At 34.0% G+C, this 16187-nt stretch overlaps 1 protein-coding gene across 2 annotated transcripts; it reads left to right on the top strand.

Moving 5' to 3' along the window:
- The first annotated feature begins 7716 nt into the window (after nucleotides 1-7716).
- On the top strand, nucleotides 7717-11940 carry LOC118433604. 2 transcript variants are annotated; one of them, XM_035845693.1, is made up of 6 exons: nucleotides 7717-8406; nucleotides 8482-8697; nucleotides 8829-9071; nucleotides 9149-9336; nucleotides 9405-9564; nucleotides 9638-9736. In XM_035845693.1, exons 1-6 carry the CDS (start codon nucleotides 8205-8207, stop codon nucleotides 9679-9681), a joined length of 1053 nt encoding a protein of 350 aa, XP_035701586.1. In that variant the 5' UTR covers nucleotides 7717-8204; the 3' UTR covers nucleotides 9682-9736. The 2 variants fall into 2 exon arrangements, with proteins under 2 accessions (XP_035701586.1, XP_035701585.1); XM_035845692.1 differs by lacking the exon at nucleotides 9638-9736 and adding an exon at nucleotides 9743-11940 and having other exon boundaries at nucleotides 7719-8406.
- The last annotated feature ends 4247 nt before the right edge of the window (nucleotides 11941-16187 follow it).

Here is a 16187-nt window from a genome sequence, read left to right as displayed (position 1 = left end):
TCTCCTCAAAATTATTACCGGCCAAAAATGCAATGCAAGCACCGACAAGAACATTGCAAACAATAATGCAACAATGCAAGCAATAGCCCTTTGGCTTAGGGGTTCGGGGGCGGAACTGTCACCACGCAGTCACACGTTCGATTCCTCTCTGTCCGGGAAGCTATTTGCTAATCCTACTCGGCTCGGTGTTAGTACGGGGTGGGTGCTCCTCTCATGGTTGGGTGAGCCCGGCCAGACGGTCTGGCAATGCCAGAAAGGGGAGCCCTCGCAGAGTCCGTTCTCTGTGAGAAGATCCGACTCATCACCAGAGTTATATGGTGAGAAGGACAGTCATAGATTGGAAACCAGTTTGCTTTTAACTGATATCTGTTGACTTTAAAGGATTATTTTATTTTTTTTATTTTTATTGCATAAAGCGAGCAAAAAGTTGTTTTGAACACATTTCAAGGCAAAAAGGGGTATCTTCTCTTCGCACATTCATGAATATTCATATTCACTTTCTTCTCGGTTAAATTGCTAAACGTTCACAAAAAAGTTAAAAGTTTCTATTTTCCATATTTTTCACTTTAGCGAAATCTCACATGGCTCACTTTCACTCTGCCCACTTGAGCACTTTTCCCACTGATGGCAACAATTAAATAGCTTAATCTTCCCAAAGTAAAAGTAATGAAATTGTTGCGCTTGAATTCCATAGGACAAAAATATCAGCTTTTTTCTTGGAAAAAGTTGTTACACTTGAGATCGGAATGTTTCCCAAATTCCGGGGTGAAACAAACATGGTCGTAATTGGGGAATAAAAATAACTTTCTTTTACGCGATTTTTGACTGAAATCAGAGTGAGGGTTAAACTTGAGTGGAAAGTTAGAACGAAAGTGAACAACACAACATGTGATAATTTGTGTCCATTGTTGATTGATTATTGTTTTTTAAAGGGTCGTATGGTAAGAATGGGACGTGAAGTTGATCCATAAAATGAAACCGGTGAACTTTCACTTGCTCGGCTATTTGCTAAATTTTTTTTAGATATTTCGGAAATTTCGTAAGGAAATTGTCAAGCACGGAACACAATTTGTGCCAGTTTCAATTTAAATGGCAACGTTCATAACCCTTGATTTTTTAAATCACCAATTTGGTAATGTTTTTAACATGTTTCTAAAAATATTCATCTACTTCAAGATTTACTCATCAATTTCCGCCACAAAATTTGCATCTGATAAATGATTTCATGTTAAATAAACTTCCAAAATAAATTATTTTGACTTTGTCAAATGGCAACATTTACTAATTTTTCGATTATGATTAGGGTATTTTTGTTAAAACGCTAAATCCATAGATTGTAACCCTTTCTGTGGTGAAAATCATTCAAAAGTCGTGTGAAATTCATATTTTTAATTTAATCTTTTGAAAAATTTACCAAAAGCCACTCCAAAATTAATAACTTCCACCGGTTGCATAATTATTTCCTAAAATCTTGTCTCGCTGAAAATACTCAATTAAGTCGACAAATAGTTCCTGTGTAATTTCATGGTTTCTTCGGTACCATTAAAAATTGCTATTTACATAATTTCCACCCACCCAAAGAGCCAGACTTACTGGACAAAATTCTATTTTTGGTGCACTTTTGCAGTTTTATTATTCTAAACGTTGTCCCAAAATAAATTTTAATTTTCCACTTTCACTCAGCTTGATTACCACTTTCATTTTCCGCTGGAAAAACCAGTGTGGGAATAACTTGCACACATTTTAGAGAGCATGATGAGAAGAGAACGCATTAAATTTGGCCAAATTACCCAGCATAACGAAATAATTAGTCAGGCTGGTCCCTCTCTCAGTGTGTTATAGCGTCTCCTCAGTTGCAATGAAGTGCACGAAATGGGTGAAAACGGGATTTATTCCTATTTTCTCCCACGCACCGAGTGGGGAAAGTAAGTGGAAATTAATTAATGGGGCGTACAGAGAAAACCTTCGCATCGGGAAAAGTTACAGCCAAAAGTTAAGCCCAATAATTATCATCTTCATCTTGTCGCTATTAATAAAAACACTGCGATGCTCCCACTTTCACTTTACACTCAACACTGACTACAGACCGTAATCTTGTGCACAAACCAATGGTTGAATTTTAATAAATTGCTAGTTTTAGTAGCTGTGTCTCATTTTGGGATGGTATTTCGAAAATTGAAATGTTATGCTTCCAATGGCACATGATTCAGAAAATGTTACTCCATAAAAATAAAATTTAGACGTACAATTAATACAAATTAAAATTATCACCCAATAAATAATCATTACAAAATCACAAAATTCGTTTAGAACTTTAACTGAACTGAACTTTAACCTGTATCGCAAAAATCGTGAATTTGGCTAAATTCTATAACATTCAAGTATTTTCTATCTGTCGCATGTCGGTAAATTCTATTTCAATTCGAAGTATTAAGAAGTTGTAATTTCTTCCTTTGAAAGTGATTTTGCGATGCTAATCCTAATTTCAACGTGAGCAAAAACTAAGGAAAATGTTTAATCTAAAGTACTCAATTTGAATTGCTAAATTCAGACAAATTCAACTTACGGCTCCATAATTATTTTTTTTCCAAAAAATAGCTTTGTGTTTAATACCCGCAACTGATGGATTGGAATAAGTCAAAGGACTCGTAAGAAGGGCCGTGTAACACGAACATCACGGATTTTTAGCTACGTAGATGTCAAGGCTTCATATTCTTAACAAAATTTTAGGCTCGTTAGGGCCGCACAGAAGTAAAAATTCCACTCAAATCGATGATCCCACCCTTTAAGCATGGTCCCCAATAGACGAGTAATTCGTGCATGATGAATCCAAACCAAAAACCGTTTTCGCTTTTTGTCTCCTCCCGGAAAACAATTTTGGAGACGGAGTCAGAATCCAAATTCTTCGTTTCGCAGAGACAAAAAACTTTGGGGAAAGTAATTTCCCAAAGTCCACTCCACCCAGCGTCCAGTCTGCTTCATGGCTGACAAAGCTCCATCATCATCATTCTCACAAATAACGACACCCTTAAAAAACGTAGAATACAAATTTGTGCCTACTGCATGAATAATTGGAGAGATAAATAGAGGAACAAAACTTACTAATTATTTACAATCAAAAATTTTAGCTTCATTTATATTTTTACTGACCGAATAAATCCAGTAATTATTTTGTAATAATGTTATTTCAAATGAACTTCAATTGACTGAACTTAATTGACTGTTCATCAATTTTTCCTGCCATATAAATTAAGATATATTTTTTTAATTTTTGGTAGTAAAACCATACTTCGGGGGAAAAGAATTATCTATGATTGCTTTTATGTTGAAATTCATATTTTTTTTTACATCGGCGTCCAATTTATTGAAATTTCAGTAATTTGACAGTACATTCAAAACACTTTCCTATTTTCACTCAGATTTCTGAACTTCAAACCTTTTTATGACGACGTCAAACTCAATTCCCCCTCAAAATTTCGGGATTTCTCAAAATCTAATTTTTTTTCCTTTTCCTAAAATTCGTTCATATCCTTCTTATATAATTGAAATTGTCTCTAGATTTTTGCTGTTCATTTATTGTTATATTATTCAAAATTTAGGATCGAAACTATGAAAGAAAATGTTAAAAATTTGCATTCTAATTTGTTTCGAAATGGTACAAATCCGTCAAGTTTAAAAATCTCAAACGTCTCGCTCCACCACCTTTGGCTCAGTTTAGGTTTTTAAAATTTCAATTTTGCTAAAATGACGTTTAGCTCAATCCTTTTCAAAATTTCGTAATTGATCAAAATCCCATTTTTTTAATTCGACGAACTGTGTCAAATATCTCAAATAAATCCTTACATCGTAAATAAAACCTTCGTTTAAATCCACCCAAAAAATTTTAAGAGGGTCCCCGTCTTCCCAAAATGAAGAAAGATGTTATTATGCATAGAGAATAAATTCCTACCAAAACTGGAATCAAAGTTCTGACCTCGTCCGCCACCAAGTCAACAGGCCGAGCAGAGTGAAAGCCACTCTCTCTCAGAGAAAGTTAAAAATTCCGCTATGGATGCTTTCCCTCGTTGAAACGGATACTGTAAACTTACACAAATTGAAACGAATCCGGGATGAGGTTGGGATTACGTTAATATGAAAAAGTTCTTCACTTTCACTTTCACCCAGCCATTCTGCACGAAATTGGGTGAAAGCATGACAATCAGTGTCACATCTTGTTTACAAATATTTAATAAAACCTTGACAGGAATCTGAGCAGAAATTAAGTCGCATATGATATAACAAAACAAAGTTATATATTAATTTAGGGAATTAATTTATATAATAGTTTTGATAAACTAATTTGTGTGTTATGCAACAAATTATGAAAATTAATTTGCATATTATTACGTAATAGTTCGTAAATTAAGGCGGAATTCAAAGTTAGTGAAAGTGCAGAATGTCGTCGTATCTCGCTAAGTGTCCGGTGGGAAAATATTTCACTTTTGGAGAGCGAAATCAAACATTTTGCAGTAAATAACTCGCGATTTCGTTACGAGTTGGAAATTGAGAATGTTGAACAGTTTATAATTTTAGCGCATTTTGGACTAAATTCTAAGAGAAAAGTAATAAGATACGACTTTCTTCGGTTTCTAAAGGTACTTTCGGAGCATCATAAATTTTTAAAGGGTTGAGAAATCACAATTTTTTAAAAAAATCATGTATTTCATTTTCCATACAATTTCGTCCCAACTTTTCTTACAACAAAATGAGGTACCACTTTTTGCCACAAACTGATCACTTATCATCCTCTCGGCTTCACTTAAGCCTTGGTATAATCCAGTTTTTTTATAGGCTAAGGTTTGTCTTATTTACCATCAATTGCTTTTACAAAAGCGATTTTCTAACTAAAAATTTAAATTTAATCTAATTCCAAGGTTTAACTGACCCTTTACCCTGAAAATAAAATTCCACCTTTCACCTCGCTTAAATTATAACAATTTACTTGAAAAAACGGGAATTTCGTAACTTTTCCATTCAATTAATTTTCACATTTGACTTCCTCTCCGGAAACGAAGAGAAGAAGAATACTTTCACTTTTCCACCTTCGCGTTCCCTCCCGTGCAATAAAAACTCGACAAGATTATGATGGTGAGAGGTAGCATAGCCCGTCATTTCATTAATTTCATGCCGGACCGACTTTCTCCGGAAGAAGAAGAAAGAGGGCAAAAGCACGCGGAGAAGGTTGCACTTTAAACTTTGGAAGACTGCTCTTTTCAGTGTAAACAGGAAGTCAGGCTCGTTTTCCTTTCTTGACTTTACTTCTCCGGCAAGATTCCTGCCTTCACTTTCACTCACTTTCTCCCTGCGCGCGGAAGGGCATGGGCACGTGTTCGCTAGTAAAACAAACCTTTTAACAAGATGACAACCCTTTTACGGTGGAGAATGAAGGCTCGTCGTCCTTGTATTGTTTGAATGTGAAATGTTTCCTGCAAAAGGAAACGACAGGGTTGGGAGGGAACCGTTCTTTGGGGTGTTTTTATTGTTGATAGAATTTCTGAAATTTTTCAAATCTACTTTGTAGGATTGCTTGAAACTTAAAACATTTTCAGTGTCCATTGGATACTCATCTGAATTATTTAATCAGAGTGTCAACTCTATCAAAATATTTATAAAGGCGTCAAAATGCTACATACGTTAGAAAATTTTACAAATTTCAATTTTGACTTGATCGTAATATTCAACGATATTTGCCTCAGTTAACAAACGTTAGGAATAAAGTGACGATACAAGTTTAATAGAGGAGTTAGCACATCTTTCAACCAAACATTTTTCGACTTTGCACATGAATGAAATACTCATGGAACAAGTTGTAGATATGGCTAGATGATAGGCTGATGGAATACTTTCCATTAGCCTGCAAAATCTAGCTTTTACACTTTAAATATAAACTTGTCTCAAATATGACAAAAGACGTCGAATTTAGCAAATTCTAAATTAAACGCTAACAACAACTATTAAATATAAACTTGTCTCAAATATGACAAAAGACGTCGAATTTAGCAAATTCTAAATTAAACGCTAACAACAACTATTAAACAGTTGCTATTCTTTAACGGTAATAAAACTTTATCGATTTGGTAAAAGTTGAATTTGGCATACACACATTAATACAATACCACATTGACTTAAAAAAAATCCTGTATTTTTCCAAAATTGGTAAAAAACGCATCTTTTCCTAATTTTCAAAACACGTGTTCGATGAACCCGTGTTAGCAACAAACGAGGAAGAGAAAGTCCACACAAAGATGATGAAGTGATCCCAGAATCCAATCCAATTCGCGTGGGACTCATGATTATCATGCCGAGCAGGTTTTGCAAACATAAATAAAAACAGCAGCTCTACGTTGTTGTGAAAGTTGGGGAAAGTTGTGGAACGAGCAGGGAAGGATGCTGTGCAACGAGGCCACGTGGGAATTTCAGGAACGACATGCAACAAAATGCAACATTGATGATTGAAGGCCAATGTGCTTTTCGTGATTTTCTTGGTTAGAGCTAAACTGTAAACGGACCTGAATATGAACAGAAATTGCTAATTTCAAGGCACAAAAAGCTAAAAATTATACTTTTTCAGCTCCTGACCTAAATTCTTCAAAATTTGTTCACCCGATTTATTTTAACATATCCCCACTTTCAATTTGCGTGAAATTCCAACGGACGTTCGTATTCAAAAGATTTTCAAAGATTCAAAAGTATTTTTCTTTGCAAATTTTTATAAAAATTTTGTTGATTTTTTCCTTTTATAGCCATCCACGCAAATCCACGTTGTTCCGCCCGTGTTTATGAAAAAAAATCACCGGAAAACATCTTGGATGCTTTATGATATTAAGATTTTGTAAAATTTTATATTTCGGCGTATCACATTTCAAAAAACATCTTTAAATCTGTTCTACAAACCTCTAAATATACCTCTAATATTACCTCTAAATATATCACAAAGTTTCATAAGTTTGAAAATTCTAAAACAACCCAAGTTATTGATTTCTTTCTTCATTTCTCCTACGCGAATAATTATCCCAAATTACATTCTACTCTTGAGACTTAATTACACTTTAATTATCACCATAATTTTAATTACACAAAAGCCCATTCTTTATTACAAACCAGACTTGACATCCCAAGGCGAAGATGATTTATATAAAATCCACTTCATCACAAACACTCCGCAAAATGGGGCAGAACACCTTTTGCTTCGTCTCTTTGTCATGTTTTGCACCATGTTGTCACGTAATTTGCTCTCGACAAGACGGCGGAAATATGTGGGTCGACTTAACAAAAGGGATCCGACAGAAGTACAAAGATCCACAAAATCCAAAACACACCGCACTTTCTCGGATCTCATTTTATTAGCTGTACGACCAACATCGACGAGTCTGAAAGAATTCAAAATTTGTCCAATCTAAATGGCTAAAAGTCGACTTGTGTACTTTCTTAGAGCAACCTTCTCCAAAATTTTGCCAGCCAGGAGAAATGTAGAGTCTACGTAATGTATTAGGTTAATCTATTGAAAATATTGTTACATATTTTGAGATTAGAATGATTTAGACGTCTATGTGGAAAAATATGAAAAAAAATACATTAACAATAATTTAGATTAAACGACAGTTTTCTGGGCAGTTTTTATTTATTTATTGTAGTAAAAAAACACCCTTTCTACATAAAAAAGATAATTTAACTTGTAAAATTTTATACGATTAAAATTAAATTGATTTTTTTAAAATATGTACCAAACTCAACTTCGTTATACGAAAATTCTGAAGGTAATTACCCAGAAAGACATGAACCCAGTAAAACGGGAGTATTTGATCAGATAGGCTGTAAAAACCGGGTTTAGTAAAATATAAGTTGAATATGGAGGTAAATACAAAGTTTTACTCTTGGGTTTTACAGTAGTGAGAAATGTGTTAAATGTTCGATGTTAAACTCCAGTTTTAATGAATCAAAGTAATACACTCACGGAGAAACAAATATATTACATACATTAAACTCTGAGACAGGCTCCCAATATTCTTCTCCGTATTCATACAGTAAAACGTCCGTAAAAGACTGGTAAAATACAGGGGACGCAACTCTGGTTGGCCGTTATTTTCCCTCATTTCACACTTCTTCCGCACTCATATTAGTTAACGATCCTCCATCAATATTCTCTTCATTTAACTGAATTTACAATGTTTTGCATTGTCCATTTTACGGATCCCAGTGATAACAGTGTGCAAATTGTTCCTGAAATTTGGTTGGATGCTACCAGAAAATTTTGCTACTGGCCAGCCGGACCCAAAGCAAATAAAATTGCTTCCAAGTTAATTAGTCAACTTGCTGCTCCACAAGAAAATTGGCAACTGCATCCGATTCAACTTAAACGTAGCAATGGTAAGTTTATGCTAATTTACTTCTATAACTTTTAATACATCAATTATAATTTATAATTTGTTAAATAAATTATAGTTCGAGATTTGAAGGAAGGAAAAGCCCTAGAAAAACGTGCGGAGGAGGAATCAAATCTCGAGTCGTCATCGGATCATTCTGGGGGGACATCTTCGCGAAAGAGAAAGATATTTGAAAGAAAGATAAGCATAAAAAAGAATAAGGGGAATGAGGTATCGTTAGAGGAGGAAGACAATCTGAGGTTATCGCCCGCATTACCATCAGACGAAGATGAAGGTATGGAATTTTACTTAACAACTACTTTCGTTATGTTTATTATATTATTATTTAAAAAAAACACTTGTGCCTAATTGATAACACATTATAGTGCAAAGTGGTTGACATTAACTGCTAATAATTACTCACAGGACCTACAGATCACGGGTCATTTTTGGAATCAACAACCGTCACCACTCCTCCCGAATCTGTGCCAGTGAATTCACAAATATTTTCGCCTCCGGGGGAATCACAAGTTATCGAAATTTCTGTATTCCAAACTGAGGAAGACTTTATTGTGAACAATTCAGCCGACGGCGATCTGGGCCAAGAATCTGAAGAAGGAAAACTACCACCTGGGACAACTCTGCTAACTTTGTATACACGGCAGATCGGTACTAGACCTCATTTAAGTCATTTCCGTAATTAGTCAACGAGAAATTATTAACAAAAACTTACATTTTGTATATAGCGCTCGAAAAATATCTGCTCACTACCGTCCGTGAATTAAAGGATGATATTCAAGAGCTACTTATTCGAACTAAATCGACCTCAACTAGGGTGCAACTCAATGTCCCGGTAAAATTGCCACTTGAATCTCTGACGGATATGAGAAGCTTGGAACACTGGATGGCTGATAACAATCATAAAACCAGCTTGGTACAAATATTTGATAATTATTTTAAATTGTTTTGCCAAATTTTATTAATCCACAATTGCTTATGTAGGTTGACATGTTTTCATCCTTTGGGGGCAAGACACCACAGAAAGTTGTCACTGGAATTCTGCAACGTCTATTCTCAAAAGAATTAGCGGTGCAAACAAATTACATTGGGGTTCACAATAAAATTTGCTTCAAAAGTTCTCCATTAGCTGCTGCGGTTCTAGGTTAGTTGTTAAATATTTCTTAAACATTTGCATATATGCCAGGATTTTGAATATTGGGGTTTATAATATGTAGGCATGTGTAATAATATTGCACACATGAGAATTAATTTACACTAAGCGGAAAGAAGCCATGAGTACAACTGTAATTCAGATAATAAGTTTTTTTGCTGATAACTAGACGGAGCTTTGGAAAATCCAGTTTGCCGTGCTTCCAAGACGTCAGAAATTGTTGCCTTCATTCAGACTTGGCTTCAAAATTCTCGGCCGCCGAAATCCCAACAGTCACCAGATAATAACTAATCCTAATGTCGTCATATCGATCCAAGCGCCGCAGAATCATCAAGGATGTTCAGTCCACTATTAATTCGTTAAGTAAAATAAGTCCTGAAGTTTTGGTTACTCCATTAAGAAGTGTGCCATCCTATAAATATGATTTTTCTTTGGGTAACAGCAATATTCACAGTCTAGAAAATGTAGTAAGTCCTTCAATTGAGTTGACACCATCGTCAGCTTCTTCTCAAGTTAGCCTGAAACATGCATTATCGCATTGGGCAATTTCATTTAACATATCTCATAACGCACTAGATTCTTTATTGCCAGTTTTAAATAATCATCTTCCGGACAATGAAATTCTTCCCGTATGCGCCAAAACATTATTACACACTCCGAGAAAAATAACCGTGACTTCCATTAAAGGGGGGAAATTTAGTTATTTTGGTATTAAAGATCAAATTCTTAGGGTTAGTTGTTCTAGTTTTAGAAATGAATGTAAATATCCCTTTTTAAAAACATTTGTAAATTTAAATGATTCAAATGATTTATTGTCAATAACTGTAAGCACGGACGGATTCCCAGTGTGTAAGAGTAGCAATACGCAAATGTGGCCAATTTTATTTACAATTGACCAAGTCAAAAATATGTCCCCAGTACTGGCCGGTTTATTTTGCGGCGAGAGTAAGCCATGTTGTGTTAAAGAATTTTTAAAACCATTTATTGAGGAGGTTAGAGATTTAGAATTAAATGGGCTCACTGTTGATTCTGTTAAATATAGATTTCGAATAAGTGCAATTATTGCAGATGCGCCTGCGCGTAGTTTTATTAAGGGGTGCAAAGGGCATAATGGTTATCATTCTTGTGAGCGCTGTATTGACGAAGGTGAATACAATGGGCGAATTATTTATTCTGTTAAGTCTAGTACGCTTCGATCTGATGAATCATTTAGGGCGAAACTTGACATTGATCATCATGTGTACGACTCACCATTGGCGATACTTAATGTTGGATTGGTTAGTCAAGTCGTTATAGACTCAATGCATTGTTTTTATTTAGGAATTATGCGTAAACTCTTAAATATTTGGATTTCTGGGCCCATAAAAAATCGTATGCAATCTAAGAAAGTTTTCGAAATCTCGGACTATTTATGTCGTATTTCCAAACATGTTCCTTACGAATTTAACAGGAAGCCGCGCTCATTAAAAGATATTAACAGGTTCAAAGCTACAGAGTTCAGACAACTTTTATTATACACAGCTCCAATGGCCTTTCGTGGCATTCTTTCTGACGAAGCCTATATCCACTTTCTAAAGCTTCATTCAGCTGTATATATTTTATTATCTAACAACGCTCATGTGGATGAGTGGAATAATTTAGCAAAAAGTTTATTAGAAAAATTCGTTAGTGACATGAAAAATATATACGGAGCAACACAAATTGTCTATAATGTACATAGCCTGTTACATATTTCAGATGACGCAAAACTTTTCGGTAGTTTGGATAACGTTAGCGCATTCCCATTCGAAAATCATTTGCAGTTTTTAAAAAAACAAGTCAGAGGGAAAAAACTTCAGTTGGAGCAAATAGTTAAACGAGTGGAAGAAGCCCGTAATTCTGATTATTTGCAGTCAAAGTCCGCCAGATGCAAAAATTATGTACAAGGTAAAAATAAAGTAATCCGGCGATATTTTTTAGAAAAATTTAGCATTGGTACAAAGTTTGGTGATAATTGCTTTCTGGATGGGGAAATGAATATAGTTCTCGTTAAATCAATAACAATTGATGACATAGGTAAACCTAACTTCATTTGTCAAAAAATTCTTACTCGAAACACTGTGGGTATGTATCCGATTAAGAGTAGCAAATTATGTATCTATAAATTGTCGTTAAATTTATCTAATGATTTTGTACTTAATAGTAATTTGTTGTTTATGAAATGCGTTTTGTTACCGTATAGATTAGATTCTAGTTGTTACTATTGTATCCCGATGTTAAATAATTACATTAATCCTAGCCGTAATGGAGTTTTGTTAACTTAACTTGTATAGCGTAATTTTTTTTGATTATTGAAGAGATAATAAATATGTACAGATTTGAAAACAATTAATGTGTAAAATGATCGTAATTTCAGAAATAATACAGTAATATAACGTCTGTATTCATCGAATACAACACGAGCATAAAACAAGCATATAACTGACCCTCAAACCCAAGAGTAATACTTGTGTTTTACACGTTACATATTCCGGTTATTGTTACGTGCCGGTCTGCCACAATACGTAAAAAATACGTAAAAATCATACAGGGTGTAAAACAGGCATAATATGGGAAAATGTCTTTCTGGGTAATTAGATTATTGTAATTACTCCAATAAGTTGTTTTTTAATTAACTTTGACGTCATTTTGCGGAAATATATAGAAAAATCTAAGTACGTATTTACTTTTCAGGTGTGGCGATGCTCAAGTTTTAATTTGGTATTATATAACTAAAATTAATTTGTTTGTAATAAGAATTTTTTATTTTTATGACAATTTCCAACGCATGAATTTCACACACTACTTAATTTTTCAAATTAAAAACATCATAATCAAACCCTAAAAATTAATAATGACATAAATTCTCTTCATAATTCGAGTACAAGCTTTTTACGAAAAGTTTACCATGAAACAAATCTTCAAATATTTATTCATTAAAAGAAACTCTTTACAAAAGTGGTCAATTGTATTTCATCCGTTCCTCCAATAGATTGAGTTGCCTTTTAAAATTGAAGCTGCATTCTTTCCACGATTTCATTCATTTCCATTATTACGGCGAAATTCTAACCCTTTTTGATAAACAATGGCACAAAGCAGAATGAGTGAGAGAAGGGTGTGCATTGTCTATTTCGTCAAGTTTTCTATCTGCCCGAAGCGCCCAGCGACCTGGTTTATTATTCTTTAGGACGAATTTTACTTTCACTTTCACCTTCACTCTGAAAATTTGGGTATATTTCCATCCGTTATCTGATTAGAAGAGTTAGGGTGACAGTGAGTAAGTGAAAAGGAAGAAATATTTATAAGTTGTTTTTTAGTTTGTAGAAAAACTTCGATCGGAATGTTATTTGTGTACTTGACTCCTCATCTTTTTCATTGCTTTCAAGATAATAGAAACCCTTCATTATTTTATTCTAGTAAATGAGAATAAATTGAGCAAGGAAGGCAACAAAATACTTGACTAGATAGGTTGCGCCATTCTATTGAATTCCGTTCTCATTTTACAAATTTCCCAACTTTACACCCATGACTTTTTCATCTTTAATTAATTTAAATCCAACCTCCAATCGCAAAAAAATTTAACTGACGTCAAACCGGACCGGAAAAAACTAAATCTTTTGTGCATAAATTGTGAATGAATACACAGCTCTTTTTGTAAAATTTCAAATGAGTTGATCATTTGAAAAAAATGAAAATTTCAAATTTCAAATTTCATCATTTGAAATGTACACATGCAACTCACTCGGATGTTTGTAACCATGTAAATTCCCGGAAATCAGGGAAAGTTAACCAGAAAAATTAGATTATAAATCATTTGTCAGATGTTAAAGTTGAAGATTTATAATTTGGAACAGATATTGTTTCGAACATTTTTGAACTGTTATAACCATAGATCCTGGATTTTTGGTGATAATTAAATCACTCACGGAAATTCTGGAAAGTTTGTAGCGCATGTATTAATTACTCATTACTGACAACGAAATAACCTTTAAGAAAATTCTGTAACAAATTGTTATGTACAATTATGTTTCGGTGCAGCTGTGTTTTAATTAAATCGCAGTTAAAAAACAGTGATAACTCGATATCTGTAAGTTTAATGGCATCCTTTCTACCATGACAAAATAGAGGAGAAAGACTAACTAACTTTCTCCACTTTAATCCTTAATTTTCCCCACCACAAAAAAACAAGGCATAGAAACAGTTCACCGTTAAATAAATACTTTCTCCTAAACTTTCTCCAAATGTTACGTCCGTTTATTTCTCTCCTCACCACAAAAACAAACCCAGAAGAATAAGGAACCAAAAAGTTTTGAAATTTATGTAACCCTTAAACGTTTAAAGAGCTCAAAATGTTCTAAATAATGTCCTTGTTGGCAAGACGTGGGCAAGTAATTGCGTGTTTTTCTTCTCTACTTTTTCACCCAGAAAACGAAACAACAGACTTCCTCTTTAAGAGATATTGAGATCAAGTTTTTACCCTCATTTAAAACCTGTGAAGACGGCACGTGTCGAATTTTTTTGTACGAAATGAAATTTCCAAGTGTGAGTGTGTGAATCCAATTTTTCACGCGTCACGCCCCGTTACCTTCACGCATTTCTGGTTAAAAAACTCCATACTCTTTCTTCTTAAGGGGAAAATTTCCTTATAGGGCGATTCGTGCCAGTCTGTGTTGGTGTGTCTGCTTTTTGAATGATCCTAAATTTTTGATGGCCAATTTAATTAAGAAACAAAATTTTTAGAGTAGACGTGAATCAAACTTTGATGATGAGCAACTTGGTATCAAACAGTCAGACGAGGTCAAGAAGTCAAGGCTGATATTTAATCCCAAGTGTAACCTGTGAACTTTGACATTTGTATATCACAACAAAAAACATGAATTCAATTATGCCAACAAAATTTTGACTTTCTTCAAATTTTTCAAAATTTTAAAACCTACCGAGTCGGGCAATTCGATGCTCAATAGAGGCTTTTAAAATAAATTTCTGTTATTTTCTCCCCAAAAATGCTGCTCTGTTAAACCATTAATAATTTAAAAAAAGTCGAGGAGAAAGTGTTGTCGTCGAGTTTCGTGGTCTGGTCGTCGTTATTTTGGCGGAATAATTATTTCCAGTCTGAACAAAACGAGCAAACCGCGAAGGATGAATTCCCTGAGGAAAGTTGTCCGTGTGATGTGGCTTTTATTTCTTACCCCTAAAATTTGCCCAAATTTGCTGCTCGTGGAGAAAGTAGGATGTTTGATGTGGGACTTAAAATGTTAAGCAGTTTTTACCTTTGTGGTAAAATAAAGGGCTCTCGTTCCCCAAGGGAAGAAGAGATACCGGTCAAATTATATACCACGAATGTATGTACATATATTCGCGAAATGTTGTATGGTTGTGCATATGTCAAATATACAATTTGTATAAATTTATGGGTTTCTAGATTAGTCAGACGAAACTATGCATACAAAAGTATCGGAATGCAAGTGTTTCTTGTGCAATTGAGTTTTTGGCTGCAACAATCTGTAAAAAAAATCGCAAAATACTAACTTTTTAAATTAGCTTGCCATTTTCGGATTAATCAAGAGGTCACGGTCCATCTAACTTGATCAGAGATAGTACAGATTTAGTATTTACGAGTTGCCGGCGTTAAAGTTTTTCAGTTTAAATAAATTTTACAAGAATAATTTATAACGGCCATTGGCCATACACAAATTCTTCACATTGTGCTAACCGATTCTATAAAATTTGCACGCTTTCTCCGTTCTAGAACCAAATTTCTCCGTTCTCACGAAATTCATTTTTAACTTGGTAAACTACATAAATTTGCAGAAATTACGAAGAAAGATCTGTTTAGACTTCACGTATTTATGTAGATTAATATTGTCTCCCTATTTTTATGACTATGGCAACAAATTATTTTGTCAAATTTGTGTAGTTTTCTCCGTTACAAACACTGGAGTGAGTTGCAATAATAAATATCAATCATGATATTCATGATCAAGAGCTGTATTCGAATTTAATTTAATTTTAAATTTACCATTAACCAAATTTAACCATTAACCAAACCCTGATAAATTAATCAATTTGGCCACGTGACCTGACTAAAATTTGGGTTCCTGCATAAATAATATGATTAATTTACGATGCTTCTTCACTTCAAATTCTATGTACCTGTCGTACCAGAGGAATCTATTACTTTTTACATTAAAAATTAAATAAAAATACAAATTACGACTAAGAAATCATCCAAAACTTTCAAAAAAATGTTATGCATACAAATTTCGTTGACAATTTTGTCTGCAAATTTTCTACATGGTCTCAAATATTCCTCCCCTTGCTCTCGGCATAGGTACACAATTAAATTCTATACTCTCAGGTAGGTAATGCCTGATCTTTGTTAAAACAAAAATCGATCAACGATTCTTCGCTTCGCAATTTTTTTGGAATTTCTTGAAATAATTAAGAAATTTTATAATGCTATGCGAGACCGAATAAATAGCCGAAGTTCAACTGTGCTCTGTAAAGTTATTTTATTTATTAAGTCCATATTATGTGTGAAGAAAAGAGAAAATTTGCAATATTATGCAGTTTTTTGAAAACTATCTAGATGCTGC

The sequence above is a fragment of the Folsomia candida genome, unplaced genomic scaffold (genome assembly GCF_002217175.1).
Source record: "Folsomia candida strain VU population unplaced genomic scaffold, ASM221717v1 Fcan01_Sc062, whole genome shotgun sequence".
Lineage (NCBI taxonomy): Eukaryota > Metazoa > Arthropoda > Collembola > Entomobryomorpha > Isotomidae > Folsomia > Folsomia candida.
The sequence above is the reverse complement of the archived record's forward strand: the minus strand, read 5'-3'. Positions and strand labels throughout refer to the sequence as shown.